This window comes from Lithobates pipiens, unplaced genomic scaffold (assembly GCF_037356315.1).
Source record: "Lithobates pipiens isolate NorthernLeopardFrog02 unplaced genomic scaffold, aLitPip1_a1.2 Scaffold_27, whole genome shotgun sequence".
Classification (NCBI taxonomy): domain Eukaryota; kingdom Metazoa; phylum Chordata; class Amphibia; order Anura; family Ranidae; genus Lithobates; species Lithobates pipiens.
Window position 1 is genome coordinate 159557925 of NW_027507788.1, and position 23280 is coordinate 159581204.

The 23280-nt window shown below is 45.9% G+C and overlaps 2 protein-coding genes and 2 non-coding genes across 6 annotated transcripts in view; 1 reads left to right on the plus strand and 3 right to left on the minus strand.

Moving 5' to 3' along the window:
- The window catches only part of LOC143934302 (large ribosomal subunit protein uL15), a 122199-nt gene that overhangs the window by 1788 nt on the left and 97131 nt on the right, over positions 1–23280 (minus strand). The window contains exons 1-4 of one of the 2 annotated variants that reach the window (XM_077457771.1): positions 7551–7605; positions 4116–4179; positions 1336–1411; positions 585–759 (exon numbers count right to left, since the gene is read on the minus strand). In XM_077457771.1, the coding sequence (XP_077313897.1) occupies positions 585–759; positions 1336–1411; positions 4116–4179; positions 7551–7553 (318 nt within the window). In that variant the 5' untranslated portion in view covers positions 7554–7605. Of the gene's footprint in view, positions 1–584; positions 760–1335; positions 1412–4115; positions 4180–7550; positions 7606–23280 lie in introns of those variants that run through there. The other variant, XM_077457773.1, reaches the window with a different exon arrangement.
- LOC143934719 (small nucleolar RNA SNORA3/SNORA45 family) lies at positions 1647–1778 on the minus strand. The gene has a single exon (XR_013263357.1). It is a non-coding gene; the product is annotated as a small nucleolar RNA SNORA3/SNORA45 family (small nucleolar RNA).
- On the minus strand, positions 4261–4392 carry LOC143934720 (small nucleolar RNA SNORA3/SNORA45 family). Its single transcript, XR_013263358.1, has one exon. It is a non-coding gene; the product is annotated as a small nucleolar RNA SNORA3/SNORA45 family (small nucleolar RNA).
- On the plus strand, positions 7628–19830 carry LOC143934300 (uncharacterized). Of its 2 annotated transcripts, XM_077457768.1 has the most exons (4): positions 7628–7772; positions 12290–12451; positions 13852–13946; positions 15707–19830. In XM_077457768.1, exons 3-4 carry the CDS (start codon positions 13879–13881, stop codon positions 17220–17222), a joined length of 1584 nt encoding a protein of 527 aa, XP_077313894.1. In that variant the 5' UTR covers positions 7628–7772; positions 12290–12451; positions 13852–13878; the 3' UTR covers positions 17223–19830. The 2 variants fall into 2 exon arrangements, with proteins under 2 accessions (XP_077313894.1, XP_077313895.1); XM_077457769.1 differs by lacking the exon at positions 12290–12451 and having other exon boundaries at positions 7756–7772.

The following is a 23280-nucleotide window of genomic DNA, read 5'->3' on the forward strand; positions in this document are numbered from 1 at the left end:
CAAGAGCAGAGTACATTGGTTTAGCAGAGTAGGGTCACCCAGTGATTGTGGGTTCCATTGCATCATTCTCCTTGCAAATCTGCCCCATATATAAAATTACCATCAATAACTTTACACACATCTTAAGTGCAGCAGAAGCTACTGAATATGAGGGCCCGGTCACATCTAGTGCTTTAGGTTCGCAGGCAGAAGAATCGCAATGTCAATTTTTAATGGTACTGAAAACATGGTGCAGTTTTGCCATGACTATCGCACTGAAGATAGTTTGTTGCCAAAGATAACCTTCTGCTTTTTTTGGATGGCAAGCCTCGAGTGATGCGCTTTGCACATGACAAAACCTCTGTTTTAAGTGGCATTAATTTGCCAGCATTGCAATTTGAAATTGCAAGCAGAATCACAGCGATTCCAAAACAATAGATGGCCTTAGGGATTGTGTTCACTTTGCCATTAAAATGAAAAGTGGGGTTTAATAAAGTACACAAGACATTTGTCCCAACACTGGAGCACATAAATTAGTAGAGCTGTAGTCGTCCCCATCTCTCTCCCCCCCCCCCCATCATGTAGACAAGATTACCAGCACTTACGGCGTGCACTGCGTCAATGACTGGTGCTGGTCCCTCTGGGTTCTTAGCGTGGTTCAGTCTGGTCTGTTCACTGACCAAAGTCCACAGTTTGTCCAAGTTAATCGTGGGACAAAAATGCTGATTCTTCTTCAGATGGTAATGCCTCATGCCGACCTTACCAAAGTAACCAGGGTGGCTGGAAAAGAAATTACATACATTATACAGCTTCTGAAAATACACCCGAAAAAGCTGGAAGATGCATTTGTCCCGATATTGTCAATTTAATAGCAGAATTTTAGGCAACCCTAGCTTTGGGGGGGGGGGGGGGGTTAGCTCTGCTTTAGCTACCCAATAGGAATGCCCACAAGTCAGGCTTGGGCAGAGGAGGAGTTTACAATGTAACTGCTAGTTTTGAATCTAGAGGAGGATTGGGGCATGTTTAACAGATCTTGAAGTGCATCTTCTAGGAATTTTAGAACTCAGTCTTTCCCCACTAAAAAAAGTCTGATCAGTGGAAGAGAGAAGGCTGATTTTAAGCACAGCCAGAAATCTGACCACGCTGTGCTCATGCCTAGGAAACGGAAGGGGGTGGCTGGAACACCAGGGATTTCACACAAAGGAAGCAACACAAAACAGGATAATTTTTCATACAAGTACATGGTACAGCTGGCACATACTAGGATTATTATATGTTGGGCTGATATTCTTTAAAGTTGTATTAAACTCACAAGTGTAAATGGAAATCACGAAGAAATAAAATGTGACCACTCACTATTTATCAAAGTTGATTCTGTGATGATGCAAACCACCGGCATTACCACGACCACCAGGATGCTTTCTGTGTTTGCCTTAGAAGGAAAGAAGTCAGTATAATAAGTTTGGTACCAACAAAAAACACCAACTCAACCTGGCTGTGCAATGTGATATAAAAACTCCCCCATGGACAATTTAAATATGTTGTAATGTATTGCTTATACAAATGGTAAAACAAGAGATGCTACGACATCAGACACCACGTAGAACTTATTTTTCACACATCATTCCTCCCCATACAGAGCACTGCAGAAGAGCAGAGCGGTGGGCGGATGTTGCTGAACCGGTGACTGGTTGGGCTACATGGAAAACCAACCAGTGAATAAAGATCAGCAATTACTCTTCGAAAACTCTAGCACACCAAAGCCACTAGGAGTGCAGAGGTGTGACTCTAGTCTCGACACATTGGGCACCAGAAGCAGACAAGAAAAAAAAAAAACCTTGATAAGTTTGTCAGATGCAAAGGTTTCCAAAGTTCCAACAGTATTAGAAAGTTGATTAGTTATTCGCCTCATATACGAAACACGATTGTCTTCTCACCCCTAAAACCAGTCCCCTGCAAGATTTAAACACTTGCCTATTGGGCACTTTCACCCCCTTCCTGTCCAGGCCAATTTTCAGCGCTGTTGCACTTTGACAATTGCATGGTCATGCAACACTGTACTCATTTGAAATCGTTATTTTCTTCACACAAAGTTTTTGATGTTAATCACCACTGGGTTATTTTGCTAAGAGAAAGACCAAAAAAAGTTTCTATTACAATATTGTGCCAATATGTCATTTTCCTTTTGCACTGACATCCTGCACTAATTAGGGCACTGATGATCAGTGTAAATATGTTCCCTGTCACAGGATCACCGGTTATCAGCTTTTCTTCCCTCAGACAGTGACAGCGATGAGGAAAGGAAATTTACACATGATCAGCGGTGACTGGACACAGCTGATCACATGGTAAAGGGCCTCCGATTGGCCCTTTACCTTGATCGATGATCAGCTGTGTTCAAAAGGACAAATAGGGTGCCAGATACACGCCCAGTGGGCACACGAGAGGGCAGGGATCTGGGCAGACGTCAATAGACACCCTCCCAGAAATGGACTGCGCTTTAGCCATCATTTGGCTATAGCGCAGTTGGCAAGTGGTTAATAAAACAGGGGTCGACCGATATTTTTTCAGGGCTGATACAGATTTATTTTTTCCATGGCCAATAGCCGATATCAGGTGCCGGGTCTGTAGACTTAAACTTTATTTTGACACTGTTCCTTTTTTTATCACTTTTATTGCTGTCACAAGGAATGTAAACATCTCTTGTGACAGCAAGAGGCGGTGACAGGTACTCTTTATGAAGGAATCTGGGGTCTGAGACCCCAAACTCCTCCTCTGCACTTAAGTATTCAAAACTCCCAAGATTGGCGTATTGAACACTTTTTAAAAAAAAAAATCCTTTAGGATGCAAGTAATCCGGAAGTAAAGTCATGACATTGCTTTCAGGTTACTAGATATGAGACCCAATCAAAGCCGCAGATTGGTCACTTGGGTGTCCCGGTGGGAGAGTCCTCTCCCGCTGCTTGTAATAATGGTCGAGCGGCTGCTTAGCCACATCGGTTGTCAGTACAAGAAAGCCGACTGTGCGCTCTAAAATGTTACCTGCAGGCATCACCCCAGTACAACCACTTAAAGCAATATTGGTACGTTTCTGACAATACTTTGAAACATGTGAATATCGCCCACTGATAATCGGTCAACCCCCATTAATAACCTCTTTACAATAGACATCCTGCTTATTTGCACTGCTGCATCTGATTGGACCTAAGACCATCACAAAAAGGGCCCAAGTGAAGCATGAACCAACAAAAAAGTACCTGAACTTCTAAATAGATTGTAGGATCCCAGTGATCCATGTCTTATTCTAGCTCCTGAGATGGAAGGCAGCAAATTAAAGGGCACTGGTCACAACTGTTACCTGGCAATAGCAAAAGCTCCCATGACCCATCACTGAGTAGCAGTTCTATACCTGCAGCACCATGCACAAGAGGATGGTCTGCCATAATTAGCAGTTGAGCCCTGGCAGTCTTCTGCTGGTAGAACCTTGGTTTCAGCAGACTGCTACCAAACTGACATGTTGACAATCCAGAGCGTTCTGGATAGAAGTTAAATTTAATCATTTAGGTGCAACCATCAACAAAATAAAATGCTTGTAAATTGATGCACCAGCTGTATGTGTTTTAAGAAATTTTACAGCACGAATCATGGGATGTGTCATATCTTGCTTCTGGACCATAAAATAGACCTCAGAACCCAAGAAAAATAGTTCTCCTATCACAAGCCATCTTTTTCCAGCCTGTACTAGTAGGATAACTAGATTAGCTGTAGTGGTAAACCTCGGCCTTTTCTCCAGTCATACAGTAATTACAGTTGAAACAACTGATCCATACTATCCATAAGTGATGTCAGTTTTAGGCAAGCTGATGGGCCAAGCTACCCCCAGGCTTCTAGCATCTCTAAAGGACCTACAGCTGTAATGGCATGCCTTTAGATGCACCTATCTCTTCTACAAAATGTTCGATCAAAGAATTAGCAGTATCACCTTTTACTTTTGCAGGCCTACAGACATGGAAGTCCCTATAGAATTCTGTCAGATTCCTCAAGGCATATGAAACCATTCAGCAATTTAACATTCCAGCATTTCCCAGACATAGCGCTTTTGGTGGATTGGCTCTTCTATTTGAAATTATACTTACCAACACGACCATGGCCGTGGCTGACGTGTCCACGGAGCTTCCTAGTCTTTCTGAGCTTAGTAGGCTGTTAAAACACAAAGACACAATTAGCACAACTTTGATACTTGGCATCTTGGATAAACCCATCAGTAAATTCTTTCGTGTCAGATGTTGCTGTACCGGTGACTGGTTGAGCTACATGGAGAACCAACCAGTGAATAAAGTTCAGCAATCACTTTTCGAGAACTCTAGCACACCAAAGCCACTAGGAGTGCAGAGATGTGACTCTAGTCTCAGGCAATCCCAATAAGATACACCGATCAGACCAAACCTCATGTCAGCAACATTTGGAGAAACAGACAACATACAGCCAATATCATATGTGAAAGATGTGCATGAAAAGGAGAAAAAAAAAAAAAAAAAAAAATCGCTACATCCCAAACTTTTATTTTTCCATGAAGGAGGGGCAGTGTGAACTTGCTAGATCGAAAGATTATAATTATAGACGGTTTACACTTCAATTCTGGAAAGTTAGTTGCAGACTTTAACTTTTGTCGTCACTGGTGTACTATATGTTATGCTTACATGAAAACAGACTACTGGCTTTGCTTTCTATTTATTTTATTCCCCACCAGTGGCTATTGAGTGGCTGATCATTTCTAAATGCTGTGAAAGGGGCATAATCAGCATTTCACCGGTACTAGGCTATCGCAGGATGTGATAAAGGAAGACTACATCACAAAGTATGTATTGCTGCACATGCAAGTGTGAGCAGCAATTCCAGGGCCACCAATCACTGGACTCTAAACTGATGACCAGTAAGGACTTTTAAAGAGGAAGTAAACCCTCTGCACTCCCTGTAAAGGTAAAGCATAATGGACTACTATGCATCGCATTGTAGCCCGTTACGTGTCACTTACCTGTCACCGCTGTCCCCTATAGCACGGAGCGTCCTCCTGGGCATCTCCGCTCCTGCCACTGACAGCACCGGAGCAGCGATGATGTCGCTCCCGCCCATGGGAGCCACCACTGACAGCATATCGCCACTAGTAGCGGCATGCTCAGTGCGTCTGCGTGCCGCTGTCTATGGCGCATGCGCCGTAGACAGCGGTGCCTGTCTTTTTGTAAATATCTCCTAAACTGTAGATTTAGGAGATATTTCTTGGACCTACAGATAAGCCTTAATCTAGGCAGAATGGCACGGCTGGGCACAATCACGTACCTGTACGTTGCTCTAAGTGCCCAGCCAGGGGTCACAAGCGCTCAGCCGGCAGCGCACTCGCGACCCGGTCCTGAGCTCCGTGACTATGGCTGCGGGACCCGATTGCCGTCAGTGTCCCGTGATTGGGGTAACAGAGCTGAAGAACGAGGAGAGGTAAGTGTAAACAAACCTCTCCTAGTGCTTCCCACTGAGCATGTCACGTTATAGGGAAAGACGATCAGGGGAAGGACGCCAAATTTTGTTTCAGAGCCACGTCACACGACCGCGCAATCGCCAGTTAAAGCGACGCCGTGCCAAATCGCAAAAAGGGGCTTGGTCCTTTAGCTTGGAAAATGGTCTAGGACTTAAGTGGTTCTTCACCCTAAAGGGGAAGTTCCGCTAATCTGATCCCTCCCCCCCTCCGGTGCCACAACGGCACCTTTCAGGGGGGAGGGGGGTGCAATTACCTGGATAATCCAGGTATCTGCACCCACTTCAGGGCAGACCGCTGCAGATCCCCCCCCCCCGTTGTGTTCTGGGAAACACAGTTCCCAGGACACAGCGGGGGATCTGAAGTGACGCACAGCGCGACTCGCGCATGCGCAGTAGGGAACCGGGCAGTGAAGCCGCCATGCTTCACTTCCCGATTCCCTGACAGAAGATGGCAGCAGCAAGACGAGCTCGTCATCTGCCGCCGACATCGCTGGACCCTGGGACAGGTAAGTGTGATTTTATTAAAAGTCAGCAGCTGCAATATTAGTAGCTGCTGGCTTTTAATATTTTTTTTGGTGCAGAACCACTTTAAGAAATATATTTGTTATATAACTATTATATTTAACTTTTTAACATTGTGAAATTAAAGAATATGAATTTGTCAGCCATCTTCACCTTTTGAGCAAGAAAAGCTAAAAACAAAAGAATCTCCCCAAATCCTATGCATCCATTTCCCACTAGTCCGTTGCGCTTGTTGTGTCGTTTAAAAAAAATCCTGTTTTTTTGGGGGGACCAAAAAATGCAGCAAATTCCCCACCTTCATATGCAATAAGTCACATGATATATGAAAAACTCCAGAAGCATATTAAAATCAAGGCAAAATCTTGTGTATTTTCAGTACTTTTTTCCTGTATCCTCAAAATGTCAAAAACATTTTCAGCGCATATTTAACTACCACAACTTCATTCTCCAGGGCTCTGTCAGAGAGTATAGGTTGCTTGTGGGGTTTTATGAAAACTTCAGACATAATTTTATTTTTTTGTGCAAAAACAGCTCCAGTGTTCTATAGAGAAACGCCTCCGATGGATCTGCGCATGCGCAGCAACAAACAAAACTCCAGCTGATATGTTGATCAGCTGGCGTGACATTAACACGGCGCATTCACACCCCGTCCACAGCAGAGGGGGAGAACATACTTGTCAGACTCTGCCTCGCTGTTGCCGGGCAGGTTTTGCCCGTATTGATCGTGTTTCTCTCTCTGTTGCGTGGCGGGTTCCGTGTGATAAACAGCGGCGTTTTGACATCACGCCATCTGATCAACATATCAGCTGGCGTACCGTTGGTTGCTGCATATACCCATCAGAGGCATTCCATAGAACACCGGCAGTGAAAGGGGTTAAAGTCACTGAGGAGATTCCTCTATTTTCTGTCAAAAAATAAATAAATCACAAGAGGAAGTGATCAGGAATCTGAAGGGATGGAAATCCCTCCTCGGCTGTCCATATTGGGAGATTTCCTCCTCTATTCCTCATCACAATATTGGGAGATTTCCTCCTCTATTCCTCATCACAATATTGGGAGATTTCCTCCTCTATTCCTCATCACAATGGTCTCCAGGACAAGGCAATAAATCTCGCCAATAGAGAAACAGCAATAAAAGCCTGACAGGGGCCCTAATCCATCCAGACGTGTAATCCCTAGGACAGCTCTCTGCTCGGTCCATGCCGCACACATAGGCCGTGTCCGAGCTTTCGGGGCTTCTATTCCTCCATCATGCAGCTTCTCCACGGCCCGGAGACATAGAAGCAGGCGCCCCCGGTAACCGCTCAGCTCCCCGCACACGGGCCCGAGGAGGGACATGTATGTATGGGCGCTGTGTAAGCACATGGCGGCCTGGCTCGGCCTCTCCATTCTCCCCTCACCCAGCTCTGTCCCTCTATGAACCCCTCCTGCACACCCCGGACCTTCTCCCGTCCTCCCCTCCGGCCCCCAGTGCTCTCCTCCCGGGTCCCTCACACCACGCTCCGCTCCCAGCTACCTACCATGGCGGCGGCTGCGAGAGAAAGAGAGAGATCGCGGAAGCTCTCGCGAGAACTTAGAGGCAGGTTCTCGGGCGTACTTCCGGTCCGATGACGCGGGAGGGGGACGAGATCTCGCCCGGGCTGGGAAGATCTCGCGATAGGAGCGGGCCGCGGACACTAGGGCGAGCGCGGTGAGGATGGCGGCTCCGGGCGGCGGACATTTTGTGGAGGACACGTGATCTGGTAGAGTGGGTCGTTCAGTCCGTAGTGATCTAGGGGCCACCCTGAGCCCGTGTGTGGAGAAGTGCCCTACAGGGCACGAAGCAGGCCTGCAGGGAGGAGTAAGGGGGATGGGACAACTCCACACACAACATCCATGTGTCAGTGATCAGGACCCGTGTCTGACTTGTATTGCGGTCTGTGTCCCCCCCTGGGGGAGATTCAACCTCTCTGTGCGTCCTGGTGATCCCTGAGATACAAAGGCCACCATTCTCCATACATTATACATCCTGCTCACTGGGTAGGGATTTCCTCTCACTTCCTGTTGTGTCCCCAGGACAGTAAATCAAGGAAAATCCCCCAAGTGGGACACCGGCTACTGAAATGATAATCTTACTATTCCCTAATCCAGTGGGCTCCAAACTGCGGCCCGGGGCCAGATGTGGCCCTTTCCTTGCCTTTATCCGTCCTTTGGAGCACTGTTCATCCCGCTGATATGAGACTCTATTCTGCCATCTGACGCCAAAAACAGGGCACCCTTTCTCCACCAACACTAATAATGGGGGCACTAAGCTACCCTAGGATACCAATAATGGGGGCACTAAGCTTCCTTAGGATACCAATAAGAGGGGGCACTAAGCTTCCCTAGGATACCAATAATGGGGGCACTAAGCTTCCTTAGGATACCAATAAGAGGGGGCACTAAGCTTCCCTAGGATACCAGTAATGGGGGCACTAAGCTTCCCTAGGATACCAATAATGGGGGCACTAAGCTTCCCTAGGATACCAATAAGAGGGGGCACTAAGCTTCCCTAGGATACCAATAATGGGGGCACTAAGCTTCCCTAGGATACCAATAAGAGGGGGCACTAAGCTTCCCTAGGATACCAATAATGGGGGCACTAAGCTTCCCTAGGATACCAATAAGAGGGGGCACTAAGCTCCCCTAGGATACCAATAATGGGGGCACTAAGCTTCCCTAGGATACCAATAAGAGGGGGCACTAAGCTTCCCTAGGATACCAATAATGGGGACACTAAGCTTCCCTAGAATACGAATAAGAGGGGGCACTAAGCTTCCCTAGGATACCAATAATGGGGACACTAAGCTTCCCTAGGATACCAATAAGAGGGGGCACTAAGCTTCCCTAGGATACCAATAAGAGGGGGCACTAATCTTCCCTAGGATACCAATAAGAGGGGGCACGAAGCTTCCCTAGGATACCAATAATGGAGGCACTAAGCTTCCCTAGGATGCCAAAAATGGGGCACTAAGCTTCCCTAGTATACCAATAATTGGGTACCATACCCCACACCAATACCAAATGTGGCAATGCTTACTCCCACTGATGCCAGGGCAGTTGCTACTCCCGCTGGCCACAATCCAACCCTCCTAAAGTCTGAAGGACAATGAACTGGCCCTTTGTTTAAAATGTTTGGAGACCGCTGCTCTAATCCACCCAAAACTGAGCAGTGTGCTACATAGGAACTGAGCAACGTTTGCTATCCTCCCATCCCCCAGAGGGCGTAGGCTGATATCCTCCAGTCCTATCATAGGACTCCTTTATACTAGAGGTTGGGGAGGGAGCAATAAAACACTGCTGTTGAGCTGTTTTTTTTTTACCACCCCTCAAGCTCTCCCCCTTTAGCTTGGCAGGTGATGGTTGGGTGTGAACACATCCATGAAGAAGTCTGATGAAGGGACCTCCACGGCTCCAAAACAGATTTCTTTGGTGTTCTGGTGATATATTTCTTGCCTTGAAGTCCTCCTGGTCTCCAGCCAGTGTTCACTACAGCAGCCACCCACTCACTCTTCAGCTATTTTCAGGAGCGTCTCCATTGGGGATATTTGTCTTGGGCAACCACACACAACACGCACAGTTGGAGTATGGTAGCCCAGCATTTCAGGGGTTAAAACAGGTGGTGAGGAGGTGCATCAAAGGCTCTCTGAAGAGCGCAGCACACACTGATCATTCTTCAGAGAGTAAAGCAGGCGTATAATGAGCCCTTAAAGTGGTTGTAACACCACTTTTCCCTACAGGGGAGCCTATAATCGGCTTACCTGTAAGTACTGGAAATATCACCTAAACCTAAACGGCTTGGGAGATATTTACCATATATGCTTGCGCAGGCGTCTTCATCGCATGCGCCCCGAAGAAAGGGCGCAATCGTGGTGTTTCTAAAGGGTCTGTGCCGTAACTGCCAGCTGTCGTGCGCATGCGGCTCAGGCCAGTCACAGAGCCGGAGGCCCGGCCCCGGAAGAAAGAGGGGTGCAGATGGATGTAGGCATAATGGGCTAGTATGCAATATAACCCATTATTCTTTTACTTTGCAGGGTAAAAAAGAGGATGTAAAACCCATCAGGGTTTACTTCCTCTTTAAAGTGATTGTAAAGTCTTCTTATTATTTTTTTCCTTTAAAAATAACAAACTTGTTATACTTACCTGCTGTGTGTAATGGTTTTGCTGTAATGGTTTTTGTTTTGATCTTCCTCTTCTCGGGTCCCTCTTCGGCGCTCCTGACCCCTCCCTCCTGCTGAGTGCCCCCAGAGCAAGCAGCTTGCTCTGGGGGCACCCCAGCCACATGTGTGAGTACATTCAGACACTGAGCTGCAGTTCGACCCTGCCCCTTCTCTCATCTCATTAACTGACAGCAGCGGGAGCCAATGGCTCCAGGAGGACTCCTGGACGGCCGAGGCACTCGTGTATCTCGCTGGATAGAGAGGGGCTCCGGTAAGTATGAGAGGGGCTGCTACACACAGAAGGTTTTTTTTTATTTTAAGGCATAGAATGTATTAAGATAAAAAAAACCTTCTTCCTTTACAACATTTTTAACTGCTTTCTGACTGCCTCACACAGATATAGTGCGGCTGAAGGGCACATACAGGCAGGTTAACTTACCTGTACGTTGCCCTTTAAGAGGCAGCTTGCTGGTGCACACGCGCCTGCCGGGAGCTCCGTAAGTGTGATCGCGGGTACCGCAAACTCGATGTCCGCAGGAATACCCACGATCGTCTCATGCAGAGGAAGAACGGGGAAATGCTAATGTAAACAAGCATTTCCCCCATTCTGCCTAGTGACACTGATCATAGCTCCCTGTAATCGGGAGCAGTGATCAGTGTCGTGTCACACACAGCGCCCCCCCATATTTGGAATCACTCCCTAGGACACGCTTAAGCCCTACAGTGCCACCTAGTGGTTAACCCCTTCACTGCCAGTCACATTTACACAGTAATCAATGCATTTTTAATTGCACAGATCGCTGTAAAAATGTGAATGGTCCCAAAATCACACCAAAATGTTGCAGTCCTGATTAAAAATCTCTGGGAAAAAAAATCATAAAAATGCCATAAAACTATCCCCTATTTTGTAGACGATATAACTTTTGCGCAATCCAATAAATGCTTATTGCGATTTTTTTTTTTTTTTATTTTTCTTTTCAAAAAATATGTAGAAGAATATGTATCGGCCTAAAATGAGGAAAAAAAAAATTATATATATTTTTTGAGGATATTTATTATAGCAAAAAGTAAAAAATTTTTTTATTTTTTTTCAAAATTGTTGCAATTTTTTTGTTTACAGCGCAAAAAAATAAAAACCACAGAGGTGATCAAATACCACCTAAAGAAAGCTCTGTTTGTGGGGGAAAAAGACGTAAATGTTGTTTGGGAGCCATGTCGCACGGCCGCGCAATTGTCAGTTAAAGCGATGCAGTGCCGAAACACAAAAAGTGCTCTGGTCTTTGGCCAGCAAAATGTTTCAGGGCTGAAGTGGTTAAAGGGATGGTTCACCTTTACCAAAAAACCTGCCTATACAAATAAGAGGCGTCTGTAGGGTGCTACTACCCAATATGATCAGAAGATTGTTTAGGGCAGGGATATGCAATTAGCAGACCTCCAGCTGTTGCTAAACTACAAGTCCCATCATGCCTCTGCCTCTGGCAGCCATACTTGTGGCTCTACGAGTCTTGCTATGCCTCATGGGAATTGTAGTTCTGCAACAGCTGGAGGTCCGCTAATTGCATATCCCTGGTTTAGAGCTACCTGGGTGCAGAAAGGCATTCGCACTGCTACAGTAGCAATCATGAGAAAATATGATCTGCAACTCCTTGCTTGCTATTTCAAATCTTCAAAATGTATTGATTCTCGATAAAAGACAGACAGCAGATGATTACATCTGCTGTCTGTGTCTTTTTTGTGGAATCCATACATTTTAAATGGCAAGCAAAGCGTTGCGGACCATCTTTTCTCATACCATAAAAGCCTGAGTGAATAACTCCTAGGACGTTGCTAACGGACACCGAGCTGTTACTGTTTACCTCCACCGTCACCTTTTTCTAAACAGGTGAACTTACACTTGGAAAAAACACCTACAGGTCACCCCCCCCTTCCCCCCAGCCTGTGACTGGACAAGAGGAGAAGCAAAAGACTCATAAACTTGTCTCTCTACTCTCTCCTCCTATCAGCATGCTCCTTGACTGGAGCAGTCAGTGTAGCGGTCCAGGGATTTTAAATTCCCGCTCTTCTTCCCCTTTTTTCTGCAGGACTTCCAGGGTGGAATCTGATCTGTAGCGCTGGCACAGAGAATCGCTGTGATCCGACCCAGAAGCCCTGCATAAAGAAGTGGGAGAGAGAAGAACGGGGAGTTGAAATCTCTGGGCCACTACATCAGTTACATGGGCACTGATAACTCCTTATCTGTTGAGGTAAGTACAGTGAGGACCGGGGGGGGGGGGGGGGGGTGTACGGTGTTAGTTCACCCTCAATTTATTTTATGAAAAGGTGAACTAATCCTTTAACTTTAGCAGAGAAAGTCCATGTCTCCTGACCAGCCGGACAGGACTGCTGTGTGACAGAGCTGTGTAAATCTCAGTACTGGGTAGAAGATTGTTACCTATTCTCTTTTCCTGATAGAAACCTTGCTGCCATAAGATCTAGGCTGGGTTCCACCCATATTAGCACAGGATAGCTCCTATATAATAAAAAAAAGGCTTGACCTTTACTCCCTGGGAGCATTGAGTAGTAACTAAGCACAGAATATACCAATCGGGACCCCTGCAGGGCAAATGACCGGTGCTCTTTATTGGACACCCATCCCATACCCTGATACTCAGCCTTTGCCACACTCTGCAGTATGAGGCTTACACTGGGATTTGAGTCACCACCCACACAGGCTAATGGAGTGGTGTGCAAGGAAGGCACCAATGGGTGGGGGTGCCTTATCAAGAGAGCCTGTCACTTTACGCTGAATGGTCAACATTTAGAATGTCTTTAAAATGTATCTAAAACCCAGAAAATGTAATATACCGCAGCTTTCCAGTTCTTTGAGTGTTGGCTATGTTTCTTTCTCAGGCTGGGTTCACACTATTGGGAATTGGGTGCGGGTTTTCCAATAGCAGGAGATTGTGATCGGCTCTCTATGGAGCCGGTTTACACATCTCCGGATCGGCTCCAGTGCAAATTACACAGGAGCCCTGTATGTCTTTTGGTCCGTTTCAGGTCCAAATTCAGCCCAAAATTCGGCCTGAAATTGAACTTTAAACGGAAATGGAGATGCACAGGACTCCTGCTGTGAGCCACTGCGTTCTGAAGTGTGAACCCAGTCTCAGGTTTTCCATTTTATTTTAACCTGGTGATCCAGTCAGTAACACGCTTCCTATCCTACGGTGACAATGCTCACTCTGCTGTATCTGTGAGGGTGCAGTACTGTTGCTGTGAGCTGCTCCCCTGATCTGGACTACAAACACCGCCCCCTCTTCTCATCTCTATTGCATAAGGGGGCAGGGGGATTTGTAGTTTATTGAAGATCGCCAGGAAAGCTGATAACATTGTTTTAGATTTCAATTCAGTAAACAGGAAGTGAAAAGGACACTGGGTTTCTGACAGGATCAACAGCTATTTTCTGTACTTGCAGAAAACATTATTGGCCTTAAAAAAAAGGAATGCAGCCAGCATATCTACCACATTTTTTTTCCTTTTGGTTTAGATACAAATTGAATTATCATGCAACATATACTAATTAGACCTCTGAATGGGCAATGTGTTCAGTTGGAAACAAATACATTTATTTATATTCTATACATAATGTCTTCTATTTTCCTTCTAGTGGACCTGAACAATTCACAGGCGCAAAATGACCGTCTGCGCCATGTTCGGGTGCAAGAACCGCATGCACAAAGGCTGCGGGAAGCATTTCTTCAGGTAATCCACTCAGTCTAGTTCTTCCAGTGAATTCTCCTGCAGTCAATAATTGTATAGATCCTTTAGGCTCCAATCACATCCTGGCGTTCCAAATTGCGGGATCCCCCTCACTTCTAATGGCACCCCAATTGTGGCACGATTTTGCCACAATTGTCGCCCCCGACAAATCACGCAAACATAATGGCAGTATGCCTGGCGCCCAAAAGAAGTACAAGAACTTCTTTTAGGCGACAGATGTCCTGCTATTCTGTTTGCATGATTCTGCCCACGATACGTCATGCGACAATCACGGCACAATCATGCCGTGATTGGGGTGCCATTGGAAGGGATGGGGATCGCACGGGCGTCCCGTGATTTGCTGCTGTTTCAAAACGCGCCCATTCTGCCCGCAATTTGGAACACCATGGTGGGAACAGAGACTGAACCATTTGGTGCCTTTTTAAAACAGCATTGTGAATACTCAGTGCTCTGGGCTCCCATGGGGGTGCAGGATGGAACCGTCAGCTATCGGGGACAGCCTGTCTTCAGCACTAAGTTCAGGAGCTGAAACTATTAACTTCTGCGCATATAGGAGCATATATAGCAAATTTATCAAAACAGGAGCAGAAATCTGGAAAAGCTGTGCATGGCAACAATTCGCTTCTGTCATCAGCTTGTCCAGTTAAGCTTTGAAAAGGAAAGATGGAAGCTGATTAGTTGCCATGCACAACCTCTTTAGATTCTGGCTTCTCCAGTTTTGGTAAATTCCCCTCAATGTTTTGTTTACACTGTTACACTGGAAGGGATTTGATGTCACCAATGATGTTTTGGCACTTCCTGTCCGTATGAAGGCTCAGGCAGAGCTGTTGCAACTCTGTCCAGCCTGTGCCCGCAGCAATAGATCAGCACTGTCATCAACCAAGCTAGTTCTTCACTGGTATTTTTGAGTCCCCAGCACCACCATCTTGGATGTGGAAAGCCAGCTGTGACTTCCTGGCGTTTCACAGCCAGCTTCCGACTGCGCATGTGTGAGACATGATGAGCATTCACACTGGTCCCGCAGCTTCCTGGGACCTGTGATATGTCCCAGGAGGTTGCGGATGGAATTGGTTGGGTTGGGGGGTGCTGTCAGAAATAAGTAGCATTTACTTTCTGTTTTTTTTTTTTTTTTTTTTACAATTTATTCCCAAGAAAAATAAAAATTCATGTATTCAATTGTTCTACCAATTTAAAGTGGTTTCAAACCCATTACAACCACTTTAACCTACAGGTAAGCCTAGATTAAGGCTTACCTGTAGGTGCAGAAATAGCGGCACCAATATCGGGCGCAGGCGCACTGAGCGTGCCGTTTCTAATGGTGATCATGCTGTTAGTGGCGACACCAGCGTACATGAGTGGGAGTGACGTCATTGTGGCTTCTGCCAGTCACAGCGTGGAAGTCACTCCGGGATAGATGGCGGCTTCGGAGGGCCGATGCGGGTGCTTCGATCTCAGGTAAGTAATTCATAATGAGCTAGTATGCTATGCATACTAGCTCATTATGCCTTTGTCTTGCAGGGTTTATTTTTTATTTTATTTTTTACCAGAGGCCTTACTTCCTCTTTAAAGCCGTATCTGTCCACATAAAAAGATAAATGTTTAATATGTGGACTACAAACACTGCAAGGAAAATGGACTAAAAATAAATAATACAAATGTAAAATATTAGACTTTTGCTTTAAAATGACAGCCCCTTTTACTACTTTTTGGGTTTCCCTAAAAATGTTCTCATCACTCTGCAGGTTCCCCATGAAGGATCCAGAGCGCCTCCTCAGGTGGATCGAAGCTGTGCAGCGCGATGACTGGAAACCATCCGTTCACAGCAAAGTCTGTAGTGACCACTTCACAGAGAAGGATTACATGATCCGCCCCGGGGCGGCCTGCCCATACCTGCGGACAGACGCAGTGCCTACGACCCTGTTTACCCAACGCAAGAAAAAATTCAAGAAGAGAAAATGCACACAAAATTCTGCAAGTGGTGCCTCAGAATCAAAGGAAATGGAAGGTGAGATGCAGATGGAGGAGGCTCAGAGTGAGAACCAGATGAAGGAGCACCCAGTGGAGGAAAATGTAATGCAGGATGCAGAAGCACCAAGCAAGGACACCCAGGAACCGCCAAAACAAGATCAGAGTCCAGCGGCAGAACCTCAGGGCAAAGAGACGGTATCTGAAACACCGGACAAAGAGCTGGGAGCAACTGAAATGGACAAAGTACAGGAGAAAGGGCCAGAGGCTCAAACACACAGAGGGGAACAGACAGCAGAAACCCAAAGCCAAGAGCAAATAGAAAGCTGGGGACCTACAATGGCAGAAGAAACAGAGAAGCGTGTGCTGGAAACGAGGGGTGAGCAACTGCTAAGACATGACAGAATGACAGAAATTGACGTCAACAGCACTACGCAAAATGAGAGGCAAGTGGCTCTAATATTAGCCGAGCTGGAGGACACACACTGCGAGATGCGTGCCGCGGAGGCCAGGGCCGCAAGAGAAGCTGCCGCAATCAACAATAACCAATGCCTTGGTGATAACATGGCGACAAGCGATGCCCCTAGCAGTGACAACCAGTCCTCAAGTGACAATCTGGCAGATCACATCCCATTTGACCATGCGTATACGTCCCTAACTGTGAGTGACAAGGAAAACGACATTCCGGCACCCACCCCAGCCCCTGTCTTCACCCCTACTCTTGCCCCTGGCCCTGCCCACACCCCTGTCGTGAACCCAAAAATTGTTAAACTACGGAAGAAAATCAAGACCTTACAGAAGCAGGTGCTGCGACAGGGTGTGAAGATAAAGGGCCTAAAACAGACGCTGGGGGAATTACGACGGAACAACCTATCAGAGAAGGACCCGGAGCGGGTGATATCAGAGCACTGCAGTGGATTGACACTGGCCCTGTTTACCACCCAGCTGAAAAACCACAGAAAATACAATGCTATGCAGTACTGCTACCTCCTGAAGGACTTTGCCTTAAGCCTGTACCAAGCTTCCCCAAAGGCGTACAAGTTCTGCAGGCTGTTTCTGTCTCTGCCACACCCAGTGTCACTGAGGCACTGGAAGACTTCACATGATGCCAACCAGGGGGCACTGCAAGAGGTGATAATGCAGGCAGAGGCGGAACAGAGTGAGGACCCGCAGGGTGAGTTGTCACAGGAAGATATCTTGGCTGGAGCATTGAAGGCCGTGGCATTAGAATCTGAGACTTCACGAGAAGAAGAGCTGCTGCATGAAGCCCTGCCAGAGCCACAAACGCAGTAGTGGACTTTTATACTTGTGAACTCTGTCTCCGTTCATTTAAGAGCTTTAATGAGAAAAACAATTCCATTTAGAGCCATGTCAGACTAGCAACCCTGTCTCTGGTGTCTAATTGCCAGCAAAGTGATCTCTACAAAGCATTTGCTTATATGGTTCATCTGAACTCGACCCATAAAGAATTCTTCAAGTGGGACCATCTATATTAAAAAAAAAACATAAGGCCTACTTCCCTACCAGCCCTCCCCCCCCCCCCCCCACTGTCCAAAAGTTATCAATAGATTTAAACCCTAAAAATAAAGAAAACATAAAAAAGATTTAACCTTAATGGTTAGGTGGGTGATTTTACTGTGCCTTACAGCTGCCTCCTGCGATAGCTGGGCATTCGATATGCCAAAATACATACTGGCTTGTTGCAGGAGTGCATTCTTGTGGTATCTCCAATGGCTTTGGAAGCAGCAGTGAGGGGCGGTGATGACACCCACACTTCCTTTGGAAGCTGGGACTGAGGGGAGTCGATTTTTATTTTATTTCTTAGGAATTATTTTATTGTTAAAGTTTTATTTACAGTTTGGGTATGACATTATGGCAGACACATCAGACATTTTTGACAAATTTTTGGGACCATTGTCATTTATACAGCAATCAGTGCTATACAAATGCAGTGATTCCTGTGTAAATGACACTGGCAGTGAAGGGGTTAAATGGGGGGTGGCAGTGTAGGGGTTAAGTGTTCCTAGGGGCGTGTTACTAACTGTGGGGGGCTGGGCTTTGTGTTAGTGAACACTGGTCTCTGCTCCAATCACATGGAGCAGAGATCAGTGTCACTTGTTGCTAGGCAGAACGGGGAGATGCTGTTTACAACGGCATCTTCCCGTTCAGCCTCCCCGTGAGACGATCGCAGGTTCCCCCGCGGCGATTGAGTCCGTGGGACCCGCGACCGGACTCACGGGGGTCCTGACCGGCATGCGAGCACGGCACGCACGCTATGGCAGGGAGGCATATAAAAATGGACGTACCTGTACGCCAATATGCCTGCCCGTGCCATTCTGCCGACGTACATCGGCATGGTTAAAGAGAAATCCAAATGCAGTTCACTTTGGAGAGCAAAGCAAGTGCAAACAATACCTATATGAAAATGTTTGAATTTAACTTCCATAGGAGAGTTAAAGCGGAACTTCACCCAATAGTGCATCCTCGCCCTCCACTGCCACATTTGGCACTTTTTGGGGCGGAGGGGAAGCCGTTACCGGATTTTGACAGTTTGGCTCCCACCCGCAGCCTTCTGGCTGGACCACTTACAAAGCACAGTGTGGCTCACGAATGTGCAGTAGGAAAGAGGCTGCCGGTTTCCCTTACCTAAGATGTCGGCACCTGCACCCAAAGCCAATTGAAGAATTGAGTCAGGTGATAACTTCGCTATTTCCCTGGGCAGGTAACTGATCTTGCATTAAAAGTCATCAGCTACAGTATTTGTAGCTGCCGACTTTTTTTTTTTTTGAGGGGGAGACTGGAGCTCCTTTTTAAGGGCTGTATGCAGTTGAGCATCTTTTTAAAACCAGCCATATAATGATGCAGCTGTATAAGAAGGCACTGCCATTAAGGGTCCATTCACAGGGTTGATTAGTACACTCTGCGATTTCCAGCGGCAAGAATCAGCAGATTCCTGCATCCATAATGGACAGGTGTGTGCGAGTAGCTGTGGCTGCTGTCAGCCTGTGGTATCATTCTACTGGTTGGTATTCACTATTTGTGACTGTTCAGCCATGCAGAATTGCTGTTGGGATCATGGTTGGGCGCAGACAGCAAGCAACCAGTCACAATCACTGCAGGTAATCTCATACACAGCTGTCATTCCAGATTTAGGACTCTGCCGATTTTTGCCGCTTGAAATTGCACGGTGTGCTAATCGCCTGTGTGAATGGATCCTAATACTCACGATTGGACAAAAGTGCACCGCTACCCCAGCAGCATAGGTTGCAAGTACTGCCCTTTCTGCACCACATTCCTGCTGGCTACCTCTTCTGCCTACACCTTGGCCTGGCTGCGATACTCATACCGGTCCTCTACTGACGTGTGCCTTTCTGTATGGCTGATATCAGAAAAGGGCTCTGGAGCATATAGCCCTCAGTTCTGTTATGAAAATGAATGGGCTCACAACAAATAAATGTAACTGATTCCCGGGAACCTGTATCAAAGCAGATACCTGTATGAGAAGCCTTGGGAGGCAGCTATCACTTTTGGATTCCTTTGGGTGTGCAGGACTTCACTGCCTCAGTGTCAGTATACAACTGCTGAGTGATGGAACAGCTTCCATCTGAGGCTGCTTATACGGGTACTCTGCTCTGCGACAAAGTTTCTTTACTAGTGTAATTTTAATTTTTTTTTCTTATGTTCTCTTTATTTGGTGACCTCTGCAGGTACAGGGATGGCTGGGGGGTGGCTGGGGTTACAGAAATGTTTTCAATCTGGGTGATAACATTTTGCCTCTTCAATTTTGGAGGCTGGGAATTGCTATAGAAGCCTAAAGGGGCCCATAGATATGAAATGATACATTGATGCAATTTATATTTTCTTATGTATTTTTGTGCCAATAATGACTATTTTCACACTTGTTGGTTTCCGCAGAAATTGCTTAAACAGGTGAAGAGTGATGCTTACATGGTCATGTTGAAGGAAGCCTTTACCTGTCTGCAGCAGCTGATACAGCGATTGCATTATAGCACTCCAGCCTAACCCTAACTAGTCTTGAAAAGTCCCTCTCAACATCTATATAGTTACATATTTTTAGTCCGCTCAGGTCCTGTCATGTGATCCCCTATGTCAGCAAGTAGCAGATCGCTCGATAAGGGCTGTGACATCACCCATAGGCTCCCATGTCCCAGCTGTTGTTGGCGCATCCCTCCCTTCTCTTGTCTGCAGCTGGCGCTGGCTGACAGTGGAGTTGGATCACGTGACCGCATCAGAGCAGGCTGAAAATAGGTGAGTATATACATCTTTTTTACACCGGTTAGTCAGCATAGGAGGGGGGGTGGGGCATTTTTAGGACTGGTTAGGTTTAGGTTGGAATTCTACTTTAAGTCGGATAGGGAGGTGTGGAAAGGCTGAGTTGTAGCTTATAGAAAGTATAAGGAAATGCGTTTGCTGCCACTGTGTCCTTTCCTTTTGATGCTTGCAAGCTGTTGGCTTTGATAAACCAGGAACAAATTGCTTCCTAAAGCCTGCCAGCCAGGCAAGTAGCACTTTCAGAAGGAAAAAAGCAACAGGCTTCTATGTATTCATCTTGGAACATTTTATCCTTTAGCTCTTCAACACACGGCCTCTGTTTATATAAGAGCACTGTGTACAGCAACAATTGTGATATTTTCAGTTTCCAGCAGCCTTGCTGAAGCCTTTAAAGCTCCCTTCAGTTCCAATTTGGGAATCTTAAACTCCAGTCGTAGTGGCAGTGCTGTCACTGTGCAAGACAGAAGGGAAGGCTGGAGTTCAGCTTTGGCCCCCCGGTCACACTGGTGTGACCTGTTATGCAATTTTATCATTTCAAATCGCATGACAAGTCGCACCTTATTGTCTGCAATGGAAGTGGTCAAATCCGTGCGACTCTGACTCCAATGGAGTTGCACCAATCTTGAAAGTAGTCCCTACAATACTTTTCGCAAGTTCAGGTGCGACTTGCATAAACATCTGTGCATGAAGTCGCCCAGATGTCTTCCAAGTCACACCTGAAGACGCACTGACATCTGGCTTTGAAATTGTGCGATTTCAAGTGAAATCACACTTCAATACCGGGCCATAGTAAAATGACATCCTTGACTTTGTGGGGGGATGCAGCTACAGGCATCATTTGGATATCATTCTTTCCAGCCAGCGATTCTGTGCACGATAACAACGATCATAGCGGCAGTTTCGCTGCTTGATCATTCTTATAGGCGATGGGAGGGGGTGTCCCCGCCATCCAGTGCTTCTCCGGGCTCTCCCGTGCCATCGGGGGCCCGGAGAAAAAAATCAGCCTGCGCTGCATGACGACGATAGAGATTTCTGGTGACCAGACGGTCACCAGTCATCTCTATGACCGTCTGAGGCCCGGGCGCGAAGTTACAATGTCACACCCGAGTACCCGGATGTAAACAAAGCCAGGATCGCGGCTGCCAGCATGAGATCTGTGAATTTTTTTATCTCGCTCTCATGCTTTCCAGCCTGGAGGAGAGATGTGGAGTCTTATTGACCCCCGCATCTCTCCATAAAGAGGACCCATCACACACCATTCCTATTACAAGGGATGTTTACATTGCTTGTAATAGTAATAAAAGTGAACAAAAAAAAGTGTAAAAATAAAATAAAAAATTTACAACGCCCCTGTCCCGGTAGCTTGCACTTAGAAGTGAACACACACGCCCACATATGTAAACGTCGTCAAACCACACACGTGAGGTGTCGCCGCGTGCGTTAGTGTGTGCAACAATTCTAGCACTAGACCTCCTCTGTAACACTAAACTGGTAACCTGTAAACATTTTCAAAGCGTCGCCTATGGAGATTTTTAAGTACTGAAGTTTGGTGCCATTCCTTGAGTGTATGCAAATTTAAAGCGTGACATGTTTGGTATCTATTTACTCGGCGTAACATCATCTTTCACATTATACAAAAAAATTGGGCTAACTTTACTGCTTTGTTATTTTTTAATTCATAAAACTGTTTTCTTTCCAAAAAAAAGGCATTTGAAAAATGATTGCGCAAATTGCGGCATTGTACCCAAACAAAATTGATGTCCTATTCTCCCCACAAATAGAGCTTTCTTTTGGTGGTATTTGATCACCTCTGCAGTTTTTATTTTTTTAGCTATAAACAAAAATGTGACAATTTTGAGGAAAAAAAATCTTTTTTCCTGCTATAATACATATCCCCAAAAAAAAGTTTCATCAGTTTTGGCCAATATGTATTCTATGTATTTCTGTTTAAAAAAAAATTAAATAAAAATCGCATTAGGCGTATATTGATTGGGTTGCACAAAAATTTTCACTTCTACAAACTATGGGATAGATTTAGGGACTTTTATTTATTTATTTTTATTGTTTTTTACTGGTAATTGCGGTGATCTGCGATTTTTTTTTTTTTTTTTTTTTTTTTTTTTTTTTTGCGGGACTGCAACATTGCGACAGACAAATCTGACTCCCAAATGACACTTTTTGGGGACCGGTGACATTATTACATTGATTAGTGCTATGATAATGCACAGATCAATGTATAAATGACACTGGCAGGGAAGTGGTTAAGACTAGGGGGTGATCCAGGGGTTAAATGTGTTTCCTCAGCATGTTCTAACTGTAGGGGCTGATGGACTGTCAGGGACATAACAGAGATCTCTGTTCCCGATGACTGGGAACAGCAGATCTCTGAGATGTCCCCTGTCAGAACAGTAATCCGGCTGGTTTACAATGACAGATCCCCGTTCTGCCTCTGTATACAGCGATCGTTGCCGGCCGGTGGACATCGGACTCGCAGGCACGTGCTCACAATCTCGCATGCACAGACCGACATACAGCTACGTCAGTTCACAGGAGAGCCAACCTGCTGCTGTATAAGTACAGCGGCTGGTCTGCAAATGGTTAAAGTGAATCTTCACTGTATCTGAGCAAAACAAACACAAAATATAATACATTTTTATTATTTATAGCAAAATCTCCCACACATCCCTGTCTCCATGTGTTGTGTTGAGAAATCACCCAGCATTTCTGGCTGTGGCCATCTTGAGTTCGGACAAATGATTCATGTAGCATTTACTTCCTAAAATCTATTTGCCCTTACAATAAGTATGCATGCAGGAGGGTGTGCTTAGCTGAGAAAGCCCCTCCCCCTGAAGACTCCTGGGATGTATGACATAATTTGCCTAGGCAAGAAACCAGGAAGTAACTGAAGAAATGTAAAATAAAAGTATTTAAAACAAGCCATTATCATCTACTTTCCTATCTGTACTGTGTATGTATATCAATGTTGATTGGGAGAGTGTTCCACTGTAGGATCTGCGTTTAACATCCCCCAGAACTGAAGTTTTCTTTTAACCACTTT